Source organism: Melanerpes formicivorus, unplaced genomic scaffold, assembly GCF_026170545.1.
Source record: "Melanerpes formicivorus ecotype bairdi unplaced genomic scaffold, bMelFor1.0.p_v2 SCAF_65, whole genome shotgun sequence".
Lineage (NCBI taxonomy): Eukaryota > Metazoa > Chordata > Aves > Piciformes > Picidae > Melanerpes > Melanerpes formicivorus.
In genome coordinates, this window is record NW_027142417.1 from 1569640 (window position 1) to 1591840 (window position 22201).

The following is a 22201-nucleotide window of genomic DNA, read 5'->3' on the forward strand; positions in this document are numbered from 1 at the left end:
CTCTGAGGGCAGCACAGGTTTGGCCATTGTAGATTAGAAGTCTGAATGAGAAATGAGGTTTGCATCACAGCCTGAGTGATCTAAAGTTTGATCTGAGAGCTCCCTGCCAGAAAAATGAATGCCCCAAGCTGTGGGAGCTGCCACGTGGTGCCTGAGTCACAAAGCTTCTCTGTTGAATCCAGTTGTCATTCCAAGCAGGTAAAGGTCATGGCTCGTGTTCCCTGTCTGCACTCCTCCAGCCACAGGGCTGGAGTGCTGGGGATTCTGAAAGAAATCTGGAATTTCACTTGCTCAGGGGTGAAACCCCTCAGTCCTGAGAGCTTAGGAAACACAGAGAGAAGGGAGGAGCAACAGCATTAGCCCCAAGTGTCCTAATTGGCTTAACCACAACAATTATTCCTAATAGCTTTTGTATTCATCAGTAATTTAGATCCTTTCTGATCCCCCTTTTTTTTGGGTGAACCATTTGTCCTGTCACTACACAGATGTGCTGTTTCCAGACCTTGAATATTTTCCTGGCTGAATTAAATCAGGGCAAAGTCCCCAGGGGGGCATTAAAAAAGGGGGGGTAGGGGGGAAGTGCAGAGCTGGTTTCTCATTTTCTCCTATTAGCTCATTTAAAACTTTGGCAAAGGAGGAAACTCAGCCAAATGTCAGTCCTGCCTCCTCTGCAACCCAGCTCCACAGCTCTGCTCTGATCCATTTCCCCTTTCAAGCTTTCCCTTTCTTAGCAGGACTTGCTCTCCCCAGCAAGATTTCCAGGCTGTTAAAATCGATTAAAGATGATGAGAGGATTCTTGTTAAAGCTGAGGGGGTTTCCCTTCCTCCTGCTTCTTGATGCAGGACTTCAAAAGCCTTCTGAAGGATGAGTCATGGAGCTAGAACTGCACAAACCTGGCCCAAAGCCCAATGTAAATGTCTTAATGAGCAGTGAGAGGTGAAGAGAATGCCATTAAATAGAGGGGATATGAAGTGGGGGATTCTGCTTTCCTTGCCTTAATTGATTCCAGTCACTAATAGATATGCTGGCAGTGTGTGCAGCCTGCTTGCTTGAAACCCCAAAAGCAGAAGAAAGGCTCTACAGAGTCCTCCACACGTGATTCATGCATGTGTCATACAGACACAAACCTCAAGCTGCCCCAGGGGAGGTTTAGGTTGGTTGGACACTGGGACAAGCTTCTTCCCTGCAAGGGCTCTCAAAGGCTAGAACAGGCTGCCCAGGGAGGTGGTGGAACCCCCATCCCTGGAGGGGTCTAAAAGACATAGAGATGTGGTGCAGGAGGCCATGGTTTGCCCCCAGCCCTGGCAGAGTGAGAGAATGGTTGGGCTTGATGATCTTAAAGGTCATTTCCAACCAAAGCAATGCTGTGGACAATAATTTACTAGACATGGCAGGGGGGTTGGAACTAGATGATCCTTGTGGTCCCTTCCAGCCCTGACTGATTCTATGATTCTATGATTTAACCTCTAAGGTTTGGGATTACTCTCTCCACATAGAGTCACTGAATTATTAAGGTTGGGAAAGACCTCTAAGATCATCAAGTCCAACATTCAACCCACCACCACCATGTCCTGAAGTGCCCTCCCAGGCAATCTTAATGTGACCCTTTCCTGTGTTTGCAGCTTTAACCTGCAGGGATGCAGACCCAGCTGGCTCAGGGGCAGCTCAGCTACAACAGAAAGGACTCATCTGGGGGGGTTCTGGTGACAGGGGCTGTGGAATAGAAACTTGGTTTGCAGGAGACAGAAGAGATGGGAAGAAGGAGGCAGGTGGGAGTGAGAACAAAAGGATTTCTTCTGTTGTGAAGCCTGTGTCTGGGTTTTATCTCTGCTCTCAACCACCAAACCACTTCTTGACATGAAGCCACTTAACCCAAACTTCTCAGGTGCTTTGTTTCCCTCTTGCATTCTGAGCTCAGGTCTTGACACCTTGTGGCCTGAGTTGCACAAGTGCTGGATCCTCAGCCACAGGGAGCTTATGAAGCACACCAAGTGCTCTGAAAACCCAAGCCTTAAGCACCTGGAGTTGGGTGCCTATAGTGTGTGAATGGCTCTCTGCCTGTCTCAGAACATCATTTGCATTCTGCACCATTCCCTTGTACCATAAAATAAATGAGGCAATGTTTGTGCAGCTCTCACACTACAGCGAGGAGCATCTCACACAACCCCAGGAGGAAATTAAGATTCTGTCCTCAGAGCTGGGTCTGAGTGACAAAGAGGAAGGAGGAGGTATTGAGTTAGCTCTTCACAAAGTGTGCTGAGGGAGGCAGGGCCTCTTGAAACAAAAATAGAGCTGGGATGATTTCATGTTTGCAGTGTATTGCACAGCCACAAAGCAGAGGGATGAGGATGCCACAAATCAGCAGAACTCAGACATTGCCCAAGTTTGCTTTCTTGCTTTGGCTCTTTTAAAACCTTTCTTAGAATCATAGAAGCAACAAGGTTGGAAAAGACCTCAGAGATCATCAAGTCCAACCTGTCACCCAACACCTCCTGGCTACTAAACCATGGCTCCAAGTGCCACATCCAATCCCCTCTTGAACACCTCCAGGGATGGTGACTCCACCACCTCCCTGGGCAGCACATTCCAATGGCTAACAGCTCTCTCTGGGAAGAACTTTCTCCTCACCTCCAGCCTAAACTTCCCCTGGCACAGCTTGAGACTGTGTCCCCTTGTTCTATTGGTGCTTGCCTGGGAGAAGAGCCCAATCCCCTCCTGGCCACAGCCTCCCTTCAGGGAGTTGTAGACAGCAATAAGCTCTCCCCTGAGCCTCCTCTTCTCCAGCCTTCCTTAAATGCCTCTGACACTGTACAAGGGGGGAAAAGAACCCAAACAACCCTGCAACCTGCATGTCCAAAAAGATGCTTTCCAATGGGGAGAGTGAATTTCTTACAGCTGAAAAATTACATAGAACTCATTAGTGAAGATGTAACCACATAGCCCCCAGACCGCCCAGGACAGCCAAGCTGATGGCAGCCATGCAATGGAAACAGGATCCAGAGCATTGTAGGTTAGGGTGATGAGCTGTGCTGAGTTAGGAAGAAGTTCTATATAGGGAGAGAGATTGCCCATTGAAATATGCTGCCCAGGGAGGTGGTGGAGTCGCCATCACTGGAGGTGTTCAGGAGGAGACTTGATAGGGTGCTTGGTGCCATGGGTTAGTTGTTTAGGTGGGGTGGATTGGTTGATGGGTTGGATGCAATGATCTTAAAGGTCTCTTCCAACCTGGTCTATTCTATTCTATTCTATTCTATTCTATTCTATTCTATTCTATTCTATTCTATTCTACTTCTATTCTATTCTATTCTATTCTATTCTATTCTATTCTATTCTATTCTATTCTATTCTATTCTATTCTATTCTATTCTATTCTATTCTATTCTATTCTATTCTATTCCAGCATCTGCCAAGGGTCAGGGCTGGGCTGGCCACCAGAGGAGTGCCAGAGGCTCTCCAGGAACCACTCTGCCTTCCCAAAGGGAAAAGAAAGGGAAGAAGGGAGAGAGGCTGCTGGGGTGGGAAAGAAAGTAACCCAGCTGAGGTGGAAGGAACAATGCCATGGAACAGAGACACAGAGACACAAAGTAGTGTGGAATCCAAGCCCTGATGGCAACCAGGGCACCATTGGCAGCACTGCTGCAGGGGGCAGGCACTGGGCAAGTCCCAGACTGGACTCCATGGCAGATGGGAACTGGATCAAGGAGCTGGATTCAGGAACACAGGGATGAGGATAGAAGGCAGAAGGGGCAGAGAGGAGATTCTGAGATGGATTGCTTGCAAAATCCAAGCCATCAGAGGAGTAGCTCCTCTGGTTTGTGTGGTGGGGTTGACTTCTTCATACTATTTACACCATAAGCTCTTTGCTTATTTAGGGGACTGTGCCAATCTGGAACCTTCACTGATGGAGCTAAGCCACAGCTGCCCCAAACCCAGAGTTTGGATCAGTGCTTTGGGCACAAGTGGCATCCACAGGACAGGCCCAAACTGCCAAGAATAAATCTGTTTCCTTAGGATGAGTTCAGAGCAGCAGCAAACACTGAATTTTTCATTTCCTACCCTTTCCTGGGGGGACTTCTGCAGGGAGATTTCCTTTGCTGAGCCCTCTGCAACTGTCTGCTCCCAGAAGAACAATGCTTGCTGAAGAGGGTTTCTATTATTGATCTGCTCAGCATAAAGCCTTTTCATCTTCACATCTGATTTTTCTTGTCTTTTTCTCCCCCCCTCCCCCCTCTGCTTTCCTCCTGCTCTGTGCTTAGTACACGGTGTGGACTGCCCTGTGGGTCACCTGGAATGTTTTCATTATCTGCTTCTATTTGGAAGTAGGAGGACTTTCTAAGGTAGGTCACTTCTCCTTCTTCAGGCTGAGGGGAGGGTGTTCTACCAGCAGGGCTCTCAGGTTATAGCTGGCTGGAAGCACAAAGGGAGGGTGGTGGTGTTTGAACACACAATTTGATCTTCAGAGCTCCCCCCTCCAATGGGAACTGGAGGCTTTGAGCTTGTCTGACAGCCAACAGCCATGGGTTTGAAGTGCCTAACTGCAATGAGTCTGAATTACAGCTGCCTTCTGAAGCACCATCTGGGGGGGTTGGGAAGGGGGGAGATGTTCAGTGGAAGAACTGAGGTTGGGTTTGATAGCTGCAAAGCAGGCAGTGTTCATCTGGGTTGGGTGTTTTTCAAGTGCACATTGAAACCTCCTCTGGATTTCTGAGTCTGCCTTCCAAGCAGCTAAGGAAAGTGACCAAGGAGGTTAATGCAGGAACTTGTTGAGCACATTGGGCTCATGGTGAGAATGTTCCTTCTTTATAAGCAAAGAAATACCCCCAACCAACCAAAACAACCCAGGAAGGAAGAATGTCAAAGAACAACACTTTCATTTCCATGTAGGTCACCAATTCCTTCCTCAAAGCTCTGCTTAGAGGGGAAATGTTGGCTGGAAGGGTTGAGACACGTGTCGTGTGTGTGCACCAGGTAGCACTTGCAGGTTGTCTTTGGCATTGTGTCTGCAGTCAGTTCCATACAGCACCTGCTGGGGGTTATCCTCTTGTTAGACACAGAAGATATTGATCTCTCTTTGCCACATTCACACTTCAGTCATCCCAAGCACAGAATGCCCACAGCAGGGTGGGCAGTGTGGAGAGGGTCAGGAAGAGGCCATGAAGATGATCAGAGGGTTGGAGAACATCTCCTGTGGGGACAGGCTGGGAGACCTTGGGCTGTTCAGGCTGGAGAAGAGAAGGCTCTGGGTGAGGCCTTAGAGCAGCCTTCCAGGACCTGAAGGGGGCTACAGGAAAGCTGGGGAGGGATTTTTGAGAAGGGCTTGGAGTGATGGGATGAAAGGGAATGGATTGAAGCTTGGGGAGGGGAGATTTTGACTGGAGACTAGGAAGAAGTTCTTCAGTATGAGGGTGGTGAGACACTGGAACAGGCTGCCCAGGGAGGCTGTGGATGCCTCCTCCCTGGAGGATCCCTTCATGTATTGGAAGGCAGCTCTAAGGTCTCCCTGGAGCCTTCTCTTCTCCAGGCTGAACACCCCCAACTCCCTCAGCCTGTGCTCACAGCAGAGCTGCTCCAGCCCCCTGATCATTTGCATGCTCTCCTCTGGATCCTCTCCATCCTCCCTGTGCTGATGGCTCCAGAGCTGGACATGGTTCTCCAGGTGAGGTCTCACCAGAGCAAGGCAGAGGGTCGGAACCACCTCCCTCAAGCTCCTGGGCACAGTGCTTTGGACACAGCCCAGGGTGTGACTGGCTGGGCTGCAAGGAGTTCTTGGATTTGTTGTTTTGGAAGAGATTTCTCCTTTTCAGGGGGAGAACAACCTCAGTTCTCTCTGCTGCTCCCCACCAGCCCTGTTCTCTACACTATCCACTAGCTTCCTTGCCCCTCTCTGCACCCTCTCCTGTCCCTCTCCAGACCCTCTCCTGCCCCTCTCTGCACCCTCTCCTGCCCTTCTCCAGACCCTCTCCTCCCCTCCTCCAGACCTTCTGCTATCCTTTTCAAGACCCTCTCCTGCCCTTCTCTGGACCCTTTCCTGCCCTTCTCCAGACTCTCTCCTGCCCTTCTCTGGACCCTCTCCTGCCCTTCTCCAGACCCTCTCCTGCCCCTCTCTGGACCCTTTCCTGCCGTTCTCTGGACCCTTTCCTGCCCTTCTCCAGACTCTCTCCTGCCCCTCTCTGGACCCTCTCCAGCAACTCAGTCTCTCGACAGGAGCCATCTCACCTTGTCTGTCTTGTGGGGGTTTTATTCCTTTCCTATTCCTAAGACATTCCTAAGTGCTTCTTATTTTTGCCACTTCAAAGGCAGGCTGCTGGATAAAAGGCTGCATTCAGCAAGGGGAAGGGAAAAAAAAAACCCCGAGCCATGTTCATGTCCAGCTGTGAAGAAACCTATTTGCACCAGATCTTTATCTCCAGCACACTTGTACAGTGTTTGACTTCAGAGTGATTCCTGCTGTTTGGGGACTGTTTTCATCTGCTTCCTGTCTGCCCTGAGTTGCAGCTGTGCTTTGCTTCAGGGTATCTTCCTTATGCCTTTGCACAGGAGCTGGCTGGGCTGACTGTTAGGTCTCCTAGGCACGGAGGCACTGTTTACATACCCTGCAAGCATTGGCACAGCCAGGCTTAAAGAGCCCTGCTGGGGAAAAGCCAAATTTCCTAACAGCCCCTTTTTAGTCTGTGCTCCTTGGCAGTTTTTGTCTGGTTTAGGTCTGCCTCCTGTGTGCTTTAGGAATCAGCTGGTGAGGAGTTGCAAAGATCCTTCATATATGAAGGAATCCTACAAGTAGATGATGATGAGGGGACCAAAACATCTCTCTTGTGAGGAAGGACTGAGAGAATTGGGGATTTTTAGTCCAGGAAAGAGAATAATGAGGGGAGGGAATGTTTAGAAGGGACTGTGGTGATGGGATGAGGGGCAGTGGTTTGAAGCTGGAGCAGGGCAGCTCTGGGCTGGACATCAGGAGGAAGTTCTGCACAGTGAGGGTGGTGAGACACTGGCACAGGCTGCCCAGGGAGATGGTTGAGGCCTCATCCCTGGAGACATTCAAAATCAGGCTTGATGTGGCCCTGGGCAGCCTGCTCTAGCTGGAGGTGTCCCTGCTGAGTGCAGGGGGCCTGCCCAAGATGACCTTTGAGTGTCCCTTCCAACCCAATGCAATCTGCCAGCGAGGTCTGTGTGAATGAGCCTGCACAGTGTGCCTGCTTTTACCACCTGTAACCTAGCAAGGAATAATTCATTGCAGTTTGTCCTGCTCCATCACATCACCAAGCCCAAGAGGAGTGTCATAAATAATCTTTCTGGCATGCTTTGTCTTTTAATTCAGTGCTTGTGTTGTGAGTCCCTTTGTTAGTGTGGAAAGAGGAACGTGCTCCTGCCCTGGAGTGTTGTGCCAAGAGTGAAACAAATTGGTGTGTCAAATGAGTGTGATTTAACAGCTGACAGGGCTGTGTTCTGCCTCTCCAACAGGATTATCACCCCCTTCTCCTTGTCTTTCCACTTGCCTTAATAGATTATTTTGGCAATTCATTGAGTGGTTGCTTGAGTCAGGTTTGACTGGAGACAGAAAGGAACCCAGGAGCTGCTGAGGTGCACTGAGAGAAGATATTGCTCAACAGCCACACACTGCACTGAGGCTGAACCAGAGCATTCCAGCTTTCAATACCTACAGGCTTTCCAGCTGCTCCTGCCTGGGCTGTTGGTGGAAACAACACTTAGAGGAGGGGGAAAACAAGCACACAAAGTAGGATTTCATGTGGGGGAAATGTTGTTTATGTTTCACAGTTCTTGGCTTTGTGCTGCTGGCTTTTGTCTTCCAGGCAGCTCTAGGTGTTTCAGCACTACCCAGAATGTCTAAGGGCAGCCATCTCCTGCAGCAAACCATCTGTGTGACGTGAATTTCATGGACTCAGACTGGGTTGGCTTGGAAGGGACCTTTAAAGGTCTTCTAATCCAACCCTCCTGCAGTCAGCAGGGACATCAGCTAGAGCAGGTTGCTCAGAGCCCCAGACAGCCTGACCTGGGGTGGTTCCAGGGATGGGGCATCCCCCACCTCTCTGGGCAGCCTGGGCCAGGGTCTCACCATCCTCACTGTGAAACATTCTCCTTTCTCTCCAGTCTGAATTCCCTCTTTTAGTTTCAAACCCTCACCCTTCGTCCTGCCACAACAGGCCCTGCTAAAAAGACTTCTTAAAAAAGCCTTTAAGCACTGAAAGGCTACCAGAGGGTCCCCCTGGAGCCTCCCCCAGGCCAAAAAACCACCAAATCTTTAATCTCTTCTGAGAAGGGCAACGAGGGTAGAATAGAATAGAGTAGAATAGAATAGAGTAGAATAGAATAGAGTAGACCAGACCAGGTTGGAAGAGACCTTCAAGATCATGGTGTCCAACCTGTCACCCAACACCATCTAATCAACTAAACCATGCAGTGAGTAGTGAGAGGTCTGGAGCACAGCCCTGTGAGGAGAGGCTGAGGGAGCTGAGGTTGCTTAGCCTGGAGAAGAGGAGGCTCAGAGGAGACCTTCTTGCTCTCTACAACTCCCTGAAGAGAGGTTGTAGCCAGGAGGGGGTTGGTCTCTTCTCCCAGGCAACCAGCACCAGAACAAGAGGACACAGTCTCAAGCTGTGCCAGGGGAGGTTTAGGCTGGAGGGTGAGGAGAAAGTTCTTCCCAGAGAGAGTTGTTAGCCATTGGAATGTGCTGCCCAGGGAGGTGGTGGAGTCCCCGTCCCTGGAGCTGTTCATAAAGGGATTGGATGTGGCACTTGGAGCCATGGTTTAGTAGCCATGAGGTGTTGGGTGATAGGTTGGACTTGATGATCTCTGAGGTCATTTCCAACTTGATTCTAGGATCAGTAGTCTGAGCTACCTGCAGTAGCAGGCAGCCTCAGAGCATTATTTTGACCTGGTGCTTGAAGGAAGGCCTGCTCACTTCTGTGCTTGCTGATTGAGTCCTAAAACACGTTATAGATCTCTGGGACCGGGCTGGACTCCCAGCCTTACATCTGTGGAGCAGAAGCTTTAAGATTTATATTTATCTAGTGAAAAGAGGAGAGGAAAAAAAAAAAAAGGCAGACTACAGGTTCCTGAAATCAATGACTCTCAAAATTGCCCAAACATTGAATGATAAGCATGAATAATTTAAGCCTGCTTTGTTAAACGTGCAGAAGTCAACTTCTCCTTGCAGCCAGCCTCAGTTGTAAATCGCCGGCAATTTGCTGTGCTTCTGGGAACCACAGGCAGCAATTTGCAGACAACATGAGGCCTGGTTCCTCTCCACAGCTGACATTTTCTTGATTTAAACTGTCATCCTGAAAAGCTGTTAACTGACAGCCGGAGTTTGGGATGAGGTTATAAAGTTTCCTGAAGGACTCCTGGGCGCTGGGGCTGAGCTGCGTTGCTGCTGGGCTAACGGGAGGGCACCGGCAGGCATCCCACCCCCGGTGGGGGCTGGAGGGGGGCATGCTAATGAGTGCTGGCCAGGCAAATTAGAGGTGATCTTTAGAGCCATTCCTCTGCTGCACTTGTTTCATTTGCTGCCCAGGGAGGTGGTGGAGTCACCATCCCTGGAGGTGTTCAGGAAGAGCCTGGATGAGGCCCTTGGTGCCATGGTTTAGTTGATCAGATGGTGCTGGGTGAGAGGTTGGACTCAATGATCTCAAAGGTCTCTTCCAACCTGGTCAATTCTATTCTGCTCTAATTCTCTTCTGGTGCATGGGGCTCTGCTGACACTTTGCACCTCAGAAACACAGCAACACGTTTCCAAAATCACACAGAATCAGCCAGGTTGGAAGAGACCTCCAAGATCATCCAGTCCAACCTATCACCCAACCCTAACTGATCAGCCAGACCATGGCACTAAGTGCCTCATCCAGTCCCTCCTTAAACACCTCCAGGGATGCTGACCCCACCCCCCTGGGCAGCCCATTCCAATGGGCAGTCTCTCTTTCTCTGTACAACTTCTTTCTAAGATCAAGCCTAAACTTCCCCCTGCACAGCTTGAGGCTGTGTCCTCTCCTTCCACCTCTGATTGCCTGGGAGAAGAGACCAACCCCCACCTGGCCACAACCTCCCTTCAAAATCACAGAAACATTCAGGCTGGAGCAGACCCCCAGGATCACCAACTCCAACCCAGATCCCTACTCTACAAGGTTCACCCCTAAACCATATTCCCAGGCACCACATCCAAACCACCTTTAAACACATCCAAGTTGGTGACTCCACCACCTCCCTGGGCAGCACATTGCAGTCCCTGACCACTCTTGATGGGAAAAATTGTTTCCTACTGTCCAGTCTAAGCCTACCCAGTGGCAGCTTGAGGCCATTCCCTCCTGTTCTGTCACTAATTACCTGTGAGAAGAGACCAGCAGCAGCCTCTCCACAACCTCCTTTCAGGGAGCTGTAGACAGGCAGGAGGTCTCCCCTCAGCCTCCTCTTTTTCACACTCACCATCCCCAGCTCCTTCAGTTGCTCTTCATCAGATTTATTCCCCAGGCTATTCCCCAGCTTCCTTGCCCTCCTCTGCCCTGGCTCCAGCACCTCCACATCTCTCTTGCACTGAGGTGCCCAAAACTGGACCCAACACTGGAGGTGAGTGCCAGGGGACAGTCATCTTCTTCCTTCAGAGCTATGGCAGAAATTCACAGAGTCACCGGTTGCATCACGTCGGAAGGGACCCTCAAAGGTCATCTTGGCCACCCCCACCCCTGCACTCAGCAGCCCTGCTACTGCCAGGACTGGGAAAAGAGTGGAAAACAAAAGTCCCTTTCATTTCCCCATTCATCTCAGAACCATTCTGCAGCAGTCAAGCTCCTGACAGACCTCCCCCTACCCAACGCCGGGCTGCATGAAGCAGCGCTCCTGGAGAGGCTGACATTTACATACTAGTTTTAGCTCAATGATTAAAGCAATGAAAGGTGCAGGCTCTCCATTTGAGAAGCACGAGATCCATTCACCTGAAAGGTCAGGAGGCAGAGGAAGGGGCTGAGGGCTGGGAGGTTGGGCACGAATTCCAGCGGGTTCCTCGGCATCGATCGCGGCCCTCGGCAGCCCTCATTTGTAGGCTGGGCAGCAGCTAGCATCTCCTTGCAGCCCATTTGTCTCCTTTTGTTTCTTGATTAATATCACAGACTGGAAAAACCTGGGCTAATGAAATGGGCCTGTTAATTAGATCAGTCCTCAGCAGTAAGGTTTGGATCTCTTGGCTTGGTTTTGGTGGTGGTTGGTTGTTTTTCACCCCCCCAGCCCAGTCCCTGGCAGCCTTGTTAGGAATTCTGCTGCTTTGCTTGTTGCAGCTTTGCCAGGACTTGAAGGGGTTTTAATGTATTCATGTAAGGAATATTTACCTGTGTGTATGTATAGATGTGAACCTATTTATGGCAGGAGGGATGAACACCTTCTCTGCTTGTTAGCCTTGATTAATGTAAGGTTGCAGAGGAACCAAACCCTGATGTCACAGGTTTTATTGTTGCCTGGATGTCTTTCCCCACAAGGGTGGTGAGAGCCTGGCACAGGTTGCCCAGGGAGGTGGTGGTGGAAGCCTCATCCCTGGAGGGTTTTAAGGCTAGCCTGGATGTGGCTGTGAGCAACCTGCTGTAGTGTGAGGTGTCCCTGCCCATGGCAGGGGGTTGGAACTGGCTGAGCCTTGAGGTCCCTTCCAACCCTGACAATTCTCTGATTTTCCTTAACATCTTAGATGGGGGAAAAGAAGTATTTTTTATTGTTGTTGTTGCTATTATTGTTGTTGTTATCACCATTATAATCATCATTATCACCATCATCATTATCACCACCATCACTATCACCATCATCATTATCACCACCACCATCATCATTATCACCACCATCATTATCACCATCATAATTATCACCACCACCATCATCATTATCACCATCATCATAATCATTGTTAATTTTAAACCTAGAATCATAGAGTGGCTTAGGTTGGATTGCACCTCAGAGATCATCTCCTCCAACCATGGAGAGGGCCACCTCTCATAGCCAAAGGAAATGAGGGCAGAGAGGACACTGGTGAAATATGGACTGAGAGTTCTCAGGGAGTGTTTGGTGGGGAAGGTATTTCTGTGAGGTGGAAATTGATTGTGTGGTTTCATGTTCATAGGATCACAGAATGTTAGGGCTTGGGAGGGACCTCGAAAGCTCATCCAGTCCAACATCCCTGCCAGAGCAGGACCAGCCAGGGCAGGTCACACAGGAACACATCCAGGTGGATTTTGAAAGTCTCCAGAGAAAGACTCCACAACCTCTCTGGGCAGCCTGCTCCAGGGCTCCAGCAGCCTCACACCAAAGAAGTTTCTCCTCCTGTTCAGATGGAACCTCCTGGGTTCCAATTTGTGCTCGTTGCCCCTTGTCCTGTCACAGGGCACCACTGATAAGAGTCTGGCCCCAGCCTCTTGGCCTCTATTGATCAGCATTGATCAGATCCAGGCTAAACATCCCCAGGTCCCTCAGCCTCTACTCCAGAAGAGTTTTTGTTCATTGTTGAGCTCTGGAGAAGTTGTGACATCAGTAATGAAATCCCACCTAGGCTGACCTCTCATCCTGTGTCCTGTGTGCAGCCCCTGTGTTCACAGCCTCAGTCCCATAGCCTCCTTCCATTTACATCCTTGAGGTGACTAAAGCAAGAGGAGCTTTATTTGAGCACACCTCCCTTTTGTGTGTGTGTGAATTCTATTCCTAGCTGAGAAGTGTAAGTCAGAAACCAGGAGTGGATTTATTAGCAGGGCTGGGGGAAGTGATCCCTCTCTCGTGTTAAGGTCAGCAAATGTTTTCAGATGATGAAATGTTATTGCCCATTGTGGATCTCCCCTGGGGCAGATGGATGTAGGCAGGTGCTGCAGGCATCACTGTTCACACACACTGAGGACAAATGAGCACTTAAATTGTCACATTTTCCACCCCCCCCCTGCTCCTTTCTGAGCTGTTGTGATCTTCCTCCAGGAGGTACCCAGGCTGCTGTGTTATTTTAAGGTAACCTGGAAGGGGGAGAAAATATTGTTGGGCCCTGAAGGTCTTCTAAATGCACTGCTCAGAATAAAGGCAGCTGCTGGCAAAAGCTTCAGTGCAGTCTGTGGATAACCTTGCACAGCCTTTGACCTCAGCTGAACTCGAAGCTAAACATTACACCTATCAGCTGCAGTGATGAAATGAGCTCCTGACTCTTCTTCTGAGCAGCTAAAGAATGGGTTGCTCTGCTTTGCTTCCATTTTCTGAGCAACACAGATTCATGGACTGCTTTAGGTCGGGAGGGGTCTTAAAGAGCATCTTGTTCCAACCCGCTTCCTCCATGGGCAGGCACAGCTTCCCCTAGTCCAGCTTGCTCAAGGTCCCAGCCAACCTGGCCTTGAGCACTCCCAAGTTGGAGCCTCCACATCCTCCCTGAGCAACCTGTTCCAGTGTCTCCTCATGGGGAAGAATTTCTTCCTCCTGGGTGTCTCAGGTGGGAATGATTCCCTGCTACCCAGGGAAGAATCCAAACCCACTCGAGGGCTCTCCTCATCCTCACAACCAAACCCAACCAGCAGAAATCGTGGGGGCAGATTCTGCTTCCCCACCCCTGCCCCCAGACACCTGTCAGGTTCCAGTGTGAAAATCTTCTCCTCTTGGTTTCTGTGCACAAAAGGCTTTTGCTTCACAGCAGAGCTAGGTATGGGCTGCAGATGCTACCACACAGCAGCATCCTCAACCCATCCAAAACTTCCCCACAGCTTCTGGGACGTGTTAGGAGGGTCTGGAAGCGACTTGGCTCTCCCAAGCCTTGCTGCCCACCCTTCCATCCTTGTCTCTGGAGCTGGGAGATCTATTGCTGCCCCATCTTGACACCATCAAGCCCCATCCTGACACTACCAGGATGAGGGAAGGACTCCCAGAGCACCAAGAAGATGATGATGAAGAAGGATTGAAAGCATCACCTCCCTCAAAGCTGAGACTTAAATAGCTTTGTAGCTGCCACAGCAGATACTGCACACTGGTTTGACCTGGGATGATTTCCACCTCTCTGCTGTACATTTCACATCACCTTTTTTTTTTCTGCCCATGCACTTAAAGCAAACATTAGGACTCAGAAAACTTTAATAGCATCTCCTGCTTGGCTCCCCAAATAACTTTGCTAATTGAAAGCTTCGTCTCAGTGGCATTTCTCCTGCTGTCTATAATAAATCTTGACAGATTTCACAGTTCCTGTCTTTCCTCCATTACTTTCCCACCACCCCCCCCCAGGGTTTTCTGTGGAGTTTTCTGCTTTTCAAGCACACTACAACACAGCCAGGCTGTAGGATAAATCACAGGATGGTTTGAGTTGGAAGGGACCTCCAAAGGCCACCTAGAGCAACCCAGCTGCAGTCAGCAGGGATGTTCTCCGCTACAGCAGCTTGCTCAGAGCCTTGGTGAGCCACACCTTGAATGTCCCCAAGGATGGGGCCTCAATGATGTCCCTGTTCTTTTACCCTCATGGTAAAGACTCTGACAACTCAATCAGTCGTGTCCCCCACCACAAGAGGTGCATCCAGTTGGTATTTCCTTAGCCAGCCAAAGGAAGCAAATAGCTCACAGCAGGAGCACAAAACATCTAGGAGCAACTCCTGTTAAGGACAAGTCCATTTTCTGAGCTCACAGGTATAAAAGGCTTGGGTTAAGGCAAGTGGGCATGGAAGCCTTTTTGCCTTTATCCTGAGGAGCTGAAGGTTGAAGAGGAAGGACTGGCAGAGCCAAAAGTGCTCTGGGTGATGTTCTTGTGTTCTCCCTCCCATCCCTCCATCTTGCTTTTAGATCTTGGACATGGGAGCCACCTATCAAATCTAATACCTCCAATGCTGGAGGCTCAGATTTTCCCTCCAAATGATCCAGCCTGGCTCCCAGTTTGAGCCTGTCCAGGTAGAAAACTATGAGAGTCTTCCAAAGTTCTGACAGGGTTGTCCTAAGACCCTGAGCACTACAGAGCTCTGAGCAACTCATTCTGACCTCATAGCTGGCCCTGCAAAGGGCAGGAGGTTGGGACAGAGGACACTTGGGGTCCTTTTCAACCTGAGGTGTAGCCTATGATCCCTTAGCTCACCTGGCATTGCAGTTTCTGTTCCTTGCAGTCTGCTTAACAAACTTTCTGTGTGGTGCCTCAGTGGCTCTTCACGTTGCCTCTTGCCTCTTCAGCTGTTTGGAGCAAGAGCCCAGCGTTAATGTCAGTGGTGTCCCCCAGGGATCAGTGCTGGGCCCTGTCCTCTTCAACATATTTGTTGATGATCTGGATGAAGGGGTAGAGTCAGTCATCAGCAAGTTTGCAGATGACACAAAGTTAGGGGCAGATGTTAGTCAATTAGAGGGTAGAAAGGCTCTGCAGAGGGACCTCGACCGACTGGAAAGATGGGCAGAGTCCAATGGGATGGCTTTCAACAAGTCCAAGTGCCGAGTGCTGCACTTTGGCTATGGCAATCCCATGCAGAGGTATAGGCTGGGGTCGGAGTGGCTGGAGAGCTCCCAGACAGAGAGGGACCTGGGTGTGCTGATCGACAGCCACCTGAATATGAGCCAGCAGTGTGCTCAGGTGGCCAGGAGGGCCAATAGCATTCTGGCCTGCATTAGAAATAGTGTGGCCAGCAGGAGCAGGGAGGTCATAGTGCCCCTGTACTCTGCTCTGGTTAGGCCGCACCTTGAGTACTGTGTCCAGTTCTGGGCTCCTCAGTTTAAGAAGGACATTGAGACACTTGAGCGTGTCCAGAGAAGGGCAACAAGGCTGGTGAGAGGCCTTGAACACAAGCCCTATGAGGAGAGGCTGAGGGAGCTGGGGTTGTTTAGCCTGGAGAAGAGGAGGCTCAGGGGTGACCTTATTGCCCTCTACAACTACCTGAAGGGTGGTTGTAGCCAGGAGGGAGTTGGCCTCTTCTCCCAGGCAACCAGCACCAGAACAAGGGGACACAGTCTCAAGCTGCGCCAGGGGAGGTTCAGACTCGAGGTGAGGAGGAAGTTCTTCACCGAGCGAGTCATTCGGCATTGGAACGGGTTGCCCAGGGAGGTGGTTGAGTCATCGACCCTGGAGGCGTTCAAGGGGAGATTGGACGTGGCACTTGGTGCCATGGTCTAGTCATGGGGTCTGCGGTGTCAGGTTGGACTCGATGATCCTCGAGGTCCTTTCCAACCTGGGTGATACTGTGATACTGTGATACTGTGATACTGTGATAATGACCCTGTTTAGGAGGATGCCTCCTGCTGTGTGGTACCAGCTGGGCTTCCTGCAGACTCTGTTGTGCACATTTCTCTACATCATGGAGGAGCAGAGCCATCTGTGATTTTAGCTTTCTGCTGCTCAGCTCTAAATGCTCCCAGGAGAAAGAAAAATAATAATAAACCAAGAAAAAGCAGAGCCTGGCTGAGGCCTGCAAGATTTCCCTTGCAGCAAGCTGAGATGATAGGAGAATCCTGTCCCCAGTGGCACAGACACATCTAGGGGAAGCTGCTTCTCATTCCTTTTGATTAAAGCTTCAAATCAATTCCTTGGTTTGTGGCTTGCTTTGTCTCTCAGCACTGGAGTGCAGTGTTTTGCTCAGACTCTCATTAAGCCAGTCCCCACACAATGGGCAGAGCCCAGCTGCTGTGTCTGGACAGGATGGTGTGCAATAAGGTGCACTGCCTGCAGCCACCAGCCAGTATCCAGCAGCTCCTCTTGGGCACAGCTACTGCAGTGCTTCTAGGGAAAAAGAGAAGAGGTTGTTCTGAGGGTGCTGTCAGACCTCCTTGCTCCTCACAGCCCTGCTGCCCCATTTAGCAAGGCCACCTTCACAGCTGGATGCCAAGAGCTGTTCATGAGTCAGAGCATGGCAGGCTGCTTGTGTCTGCTCCTCAGCACAAGGTGAAGCAGCTGCTCCCAACTCTCGACCTGAACAGCCACAACTTGTCCTTAAGCACTACAAAGCCTCAGTAAGAGCTTTTCCCCCCAAACCTGGCTCCTTAATGGCTGTCTCCATCAAGGGGCCCAGAGGTGACTGAGGCAGTGCTGCCCAGCTGCTGGCTCTTTGCTGTGAGGGTGCTGGAGCCCTGGAGCAGGCTGCCCACAGAGGTTGTGCAGTCTCCTTCTCTGGAGAGCTTCCAAACCCTGGACATGGTGATCCTGGACAAGCTGCTGTGGGTGATCCTCCTCTAGCAGGGATGTTGGAATGGATGACCTGCAGAAGTCTTCTCCAGCCCCCAGCATTCTGTGTTCTGCAGAGAACAGTGAAAGAGTGCTCAGGGATTGGAACAGGCTGCCCAGGGAGGCTCTGGAGTCACCATCCCTGAAATGTGTGGCCATGGCACTTTGGGACGTGGTTTAATGCCCCAGGTGGTGTTAGGCTGACTGCTCACAGAGGCAGAGAATGGCTTAGGTTGGAAAGGGCCCTTAAAGATCTTCCAGTTCCAGCTCTCCTGCCATGGGCAGCAACACCTTCCACTAGACCAGGACACTCCACAGCTCATCCAACCTGGCCTTGGAGCTGATGATCCTTGGAGGTCTCTCCCAACCCAAACAATTCTCTGACTCAGTGAGTCTGTAAGTTCAGTTGCTGGCTGGTGGAAGTCAGAAGGAGCTGGTGTCCTCCAAACCAACCAAACAAAGCCCAAGTAAATAACAGACACTGCTATTCTGGGGGCTTCTGAAGCATTCATGAGGTTTGCAGGAGCGATTGTTGCTCTACAGAAACCACAGCAATTTATTGTTGCTAATTAGTCTCTTGGCACCACACGCATTTGAGATTAATTGGAGTGTCTGTACTCAGTAAGGAGGTCCCAGGTAGCTTACACTGAGTGACAACAGCTTTTCCTTTGTCTGGAAGATTGCCCCTGGAAAGCTTGTCAACAGGGGCAGGAGCTCTTGGCAGCCAAACCTTGGGAAGTTTGACTCGAGGCAGTGGCTACCAAGTTGCCATAAAAAGATCAGAGAGCTCCAGCAGTGAACAGCAGCAATGAACCAACCACAGGAACCCTGCCAGGGAGGTAGGACGTGCACAGAAATGGATGTTGGGGCTCCTATGTGGTGTGGCCTTCCAGCATCTGCAGGGGGCTACAAGAAAGCTGGGCAGGGACTTTTGAGGGTGTCAGAGAGTGATAGGACTGGGGGGATGGAGCAAACCTGGAAGTGAGTAGATTCAGATTGGATGTGAGGAGAAGTTCTTCCCCATGAGGGTGGTGAGAGCCTGGCACAGGTTGCCCAGGGAGGTGGTGGAAGCCTCCTGCCTGGAGGTGTTTGCAGCCAGGCTGGATGTGGCTGTGAGCAACCTGCTGTAGTGTGAGGTGTCCCTGCCCATGGCAGGGGGTGGGACCTGGGTGATCCTTGAAGTCCCTTCCAGCCTAAACAATTCTATGATTCCATGCAAGCAGAGCCCTGGTTCCTCAGTGCGGTGCAACACCACGAATCAAACCTGCAGCAGCCCTGCCAGCATTTGTTTGGATCACCAGTTTGCTACTGCAAACTCAGTCATTGTAGGATGGATGCTGGGAGGAGCAATCCTTTCATTCCACCTTGGAAAGCTGTGAGGAAACAATAGGAGGTGTGGGAGACAGAGAGGATTCTGTTGGGGTGTGCTGCAAGAGTTTCTCAGAGATGCTTTGGTCTCCTTCTGTGCCCAGGTTTCTGCTCCTCTGGCAGCTGGCCTGGCTCTGCAGTTCACTTCAAAACGAGAGCTTTGTGTCACTCTGTCTTGGCTGCATTTATCAAGTAGGGCTGATAAAGGAGCACATCCTGCAGACAAAAGGGCCAATGGCATTTCAACTCCGCCATCAGCTAGAAAGGTTGAACCAGATGCTCCTTGGGGTCCCTTCCAACCTGGCATTCCATCTGGGACATGGTTTGATGGGCACAGTGGTGTCGGCTTGACTGCTGGGCTCGATGACAGTTTTAGAGGCCTTTTTTCCAGGGTTTGTGATTCTCTGCTTCTCTGCTGTTGTTTTCAGCAGTCCTTTTCTCTCCCAGGATGAGCTCTTACTCCTCCTGGCACTTACAGGTTTCTATGTGAGAGCACAGACAGTGCAGCCTGGAGGTCACTGCATTTGATCAGGTCTATTGCTTCACTCCTTCTGCTCCAGCACAAGTGGCAATTAGCACATCCTATTGTTCCACCGGGGTGAGAGGCCTCCCAGGCATGAAGTACAGCTGAGCACAGCCAGCTTGCATTAAAATTAGGGTCTGAGCAATTAAACCTTACCTTATCTTCCCTCCCTCCTTGGAAACACTCTAGGAGTGCTGCTGGAGTGTTTGAAACCAATGCTTTGAAGTAGCTCCAAGTGTCTCTGCTGTGGGATAGCTTTGCTGTTCACAGGCACCCTTGGGGGGCCCTTCCAGCCTGGCATTCTGTGATACCAGAGAGCCTCCCTGAAGAAAGCAAGCCATCCTTTTGGAGAGCCACCAATGTTTGCAGCCACTTGGTGCCACAGTTTAATGAGTGGCAGGTTTGCAGGACACATAGATTGGGATTTTGGACGTGGATTGTGTGTGTCCACAGCGTGCTGGCAGCTGCTCCTCTGTTTGTTTGCTCATCCCTTCTGGAAGAGTGTTGGAAAACAGAGATTTCTGTGGCTCAGCTACACAGATGGCATTGCTTGCCTTTAAATTGACAATCTTTGCTCTCCGTGGGAAGGAAAGGTCTCTGCTTTGGCAGGGACTTGATGATCTCCAGAGGTCCTTTCCAAGCCCTACCATTCTATGACTCCAGTAGGAGAGCCTCATAGATTCACAGACTGGTTTGAGTTGGAAGGGACCTTCAAGATCATCCAGTTCCAGCCCCCTGCCGTGGGCAGGGACACCTCCACCAGCCCAGCTTGCTCAAGGCCTCATCCAACCTGACCCTGAGGGAGGAGGCAGCCACAACCTCCTCGGGCAACCTGTTCCAGTGTCTCCTTACCCTCACCCTCAAGAATTCCTTCCTAATCTCCAGTCTCAATGGAGCTTAAAGCCTCATCTCCTTGTCTTAATGGAGCCTTGGAACCAGCAGTCAGCAAAAGCTCACAGCACCCAATCAGATGGATGTTTTGCAGCTCATCTCCATTTGAATACCTTCCCTGATTTCCCAGCAGCACCTGCTGAAGAAAAGGGAATTAAAGGAGGGGAAAAAAAACCACCAAGAAGGGGGGAAAAAGGGAAAAGTGTTTGAAAAGAAAGGGAATAGATTTGCAAGCTTAATTTCCCTGGGGAGAAGAGAGCTTTTCAGAGCACCTTTGATATGTTTCTCCCTTCTTTGTGTAACCTGTAAGTTTAATTTTGGTTCGTGGTGTTGCTGGAGTGTTTCTCTCTTTTGATTGCACGCTCATTTGCATGACAGAAGAAGTTCCACTTCTCCTTTCAAGATCCTTCCAGAATAGCCCCCCCCAAAAAAAGGATCCCAGGCAGTAAAGTGAGCATTTAGAAACTGCCTCCCCTTTGCAGTAGTTTGGGGATGGAATCTGCTGTGATCTCCAAGTGGTCTGAGCAGGCAGCTCTCCTGTTTTCAGCAGGCTGTGTGACACATCCCTACTTCCAGGGTGGTTCCCTGAGTGGAGCCTGCATTTCTCGTGGAAAGCATCAGCCCAGAGGTGAAGTTTTTGTTCCTCCACGTGGAAGAGATCTGTGCAACACATTCTCTCCAAACCCAAGCAGATGTTTGTGCTGCTCAGCACCTCTTCTGAAAGGGTTTTTTGTGTCCTGCCACCCATCTTGCAGCTGAGGTGATTGTGAAGCTGGGAGTGAAGGGACTTGGAAAAGTTAGACTCAGCTGCTGGAGGCTTCATCTAACCTGGCCTTGAACACCCCTGGGGAGCAGGCATCCACAGCCTCCCTGGGCAGCCTGTTCCAGAGTCTCACCACCCTTGCACTGAAGAACTTCTTCCCAAGCTCCAGTCTAACCCTGCTCTCCCTCAGCTTCAAACCATTCCCTCTTGTCCTGCTTCTAGACACCCTCAGGAAAAATCTCTCTGCAGCCTTCCTGCAGGATCCCTTCAGGTCCTGGCAGGCAGCTCTGAGGTCCCCCTGGAGTCTTCTCCTCTCCAGGCTGAACACCCCCAGCTCCCTCAGCCTGTGCTCACAGCAGAGCTGCTCCAGCCCTTGGATCATCTTTGTGGCCTCCTCTGGACTCACTCCAACAGCTCTGAGTCCTTCTCATGAGGAGGACACAGTAAAAGTAGCAAGTACCATCGTGTCCTTTCCACTAGCAAACATTTCTCCCTGGGCAGGTTTCTCTGTTACTTTGAGTGTTGTTATACTTAGAAACACATCCCACTGCCCACAGAAACAACAAGAAAGGGAGAAAACCCTCCAAAGGAAATCCAATTCTTCTGTTCCAGTTCATTTTGAGCAAGGACTTGTCCTGGGCTGTGCTCAATGTGCTGAGACCTTAGGAGCCAAGTGCCTGACTTGGCTCTGAAAGGACTGCAAGCTGACTGATGAGGTGAAGGAACTGTTGGCACCGTGCAGCCATTCCCTGCTGCTGGTGTGCAGAGAATGAGGTTTTCCTTCCTTTTGCTCACTTCCCAGGTGGATGATTGGGTTAATTTGACTTAATGATGCATTGCAGCACAGATTCCTTCTCCATGCAGCAGCAAACAGCTTCCCCCTGAGAAAGGGAGGTTGAGGTATGGGCTGCTGGAGAAAATGAGCAGCCCTGGGAGGAGCATGCCCCTCCCAAAGCCATCACACACCCCTGGCTCAGTGCTTGGCACCTTCTGAGCAGGGTTTAATGGTGCATTTGATCAGGGAGAGGTAGGATCTTTCTGCTTGAGTAAGTGGGAGTTGTTTATGCTTAGATGAGCACAGGGCCCATTGAGCGATGCCAGCACCAGCAAAAACCTCTCCTGTGTCCACAGGGTGTGCTTGGGAAATGTCAGCTGAAGGCAGCAAGGGGCTGATGCCTAAGTTAACATTTGGCTAAGGTCTTTGAAATGGCTGCAAAGAGCAGCTCTGTGACAGCATGGAAGTGTGGTCCTGATCATTGCTTCCAAGGTGTTGGATCATTCCCCTCCACCCTGGGAAAGCAAGTGGTATTCCCCCTGGAGGGCAGCTGTTGCATCTGGCACTCTGCTGTTCACAGGTAGTGTAAATAAAAGTGCTCCTTTCTTCCTTACTTTTTTTTTCCCCTAAAGCTATTTGTGGTGAAGGTTTCCAGGCCCTGATATAGGGGAAAAAGTAAACTGAAATAGGAACCTGAGCACGGAACGTGTCCAGAGAAGGGCAGCAGAGCTGGGGAGGGGTCTGGAGAACAGGGC

The 22201-nt window shown here is 50.6% G+C and overlaps 1 protein-coding gene across 2 annotated transcripts in view; it reads left to right on the forward strand.

Annotated features, from left to right (window-relative positions):
- Window positions 1-22201, forward strand: part of NKAIN3 (sodium/potassium transporting ATPase interacting 3) — a 159379-nt gene that overhangs the window by 83067 nt on the left and 54111 nt on the right. For both annotated transcript variants that reach the window (XM_068162469.1, XM_068162470.1), the window contains exon 3: window positions 4258-4338. In XM_068162469.1, the coding sequence (XP_068018570.1) occupies window positions 4258-4338 (81 nt within the window). The remainder of the gene's footprint in view (window positions 1-4257; window positions 4339-22201) is intronic.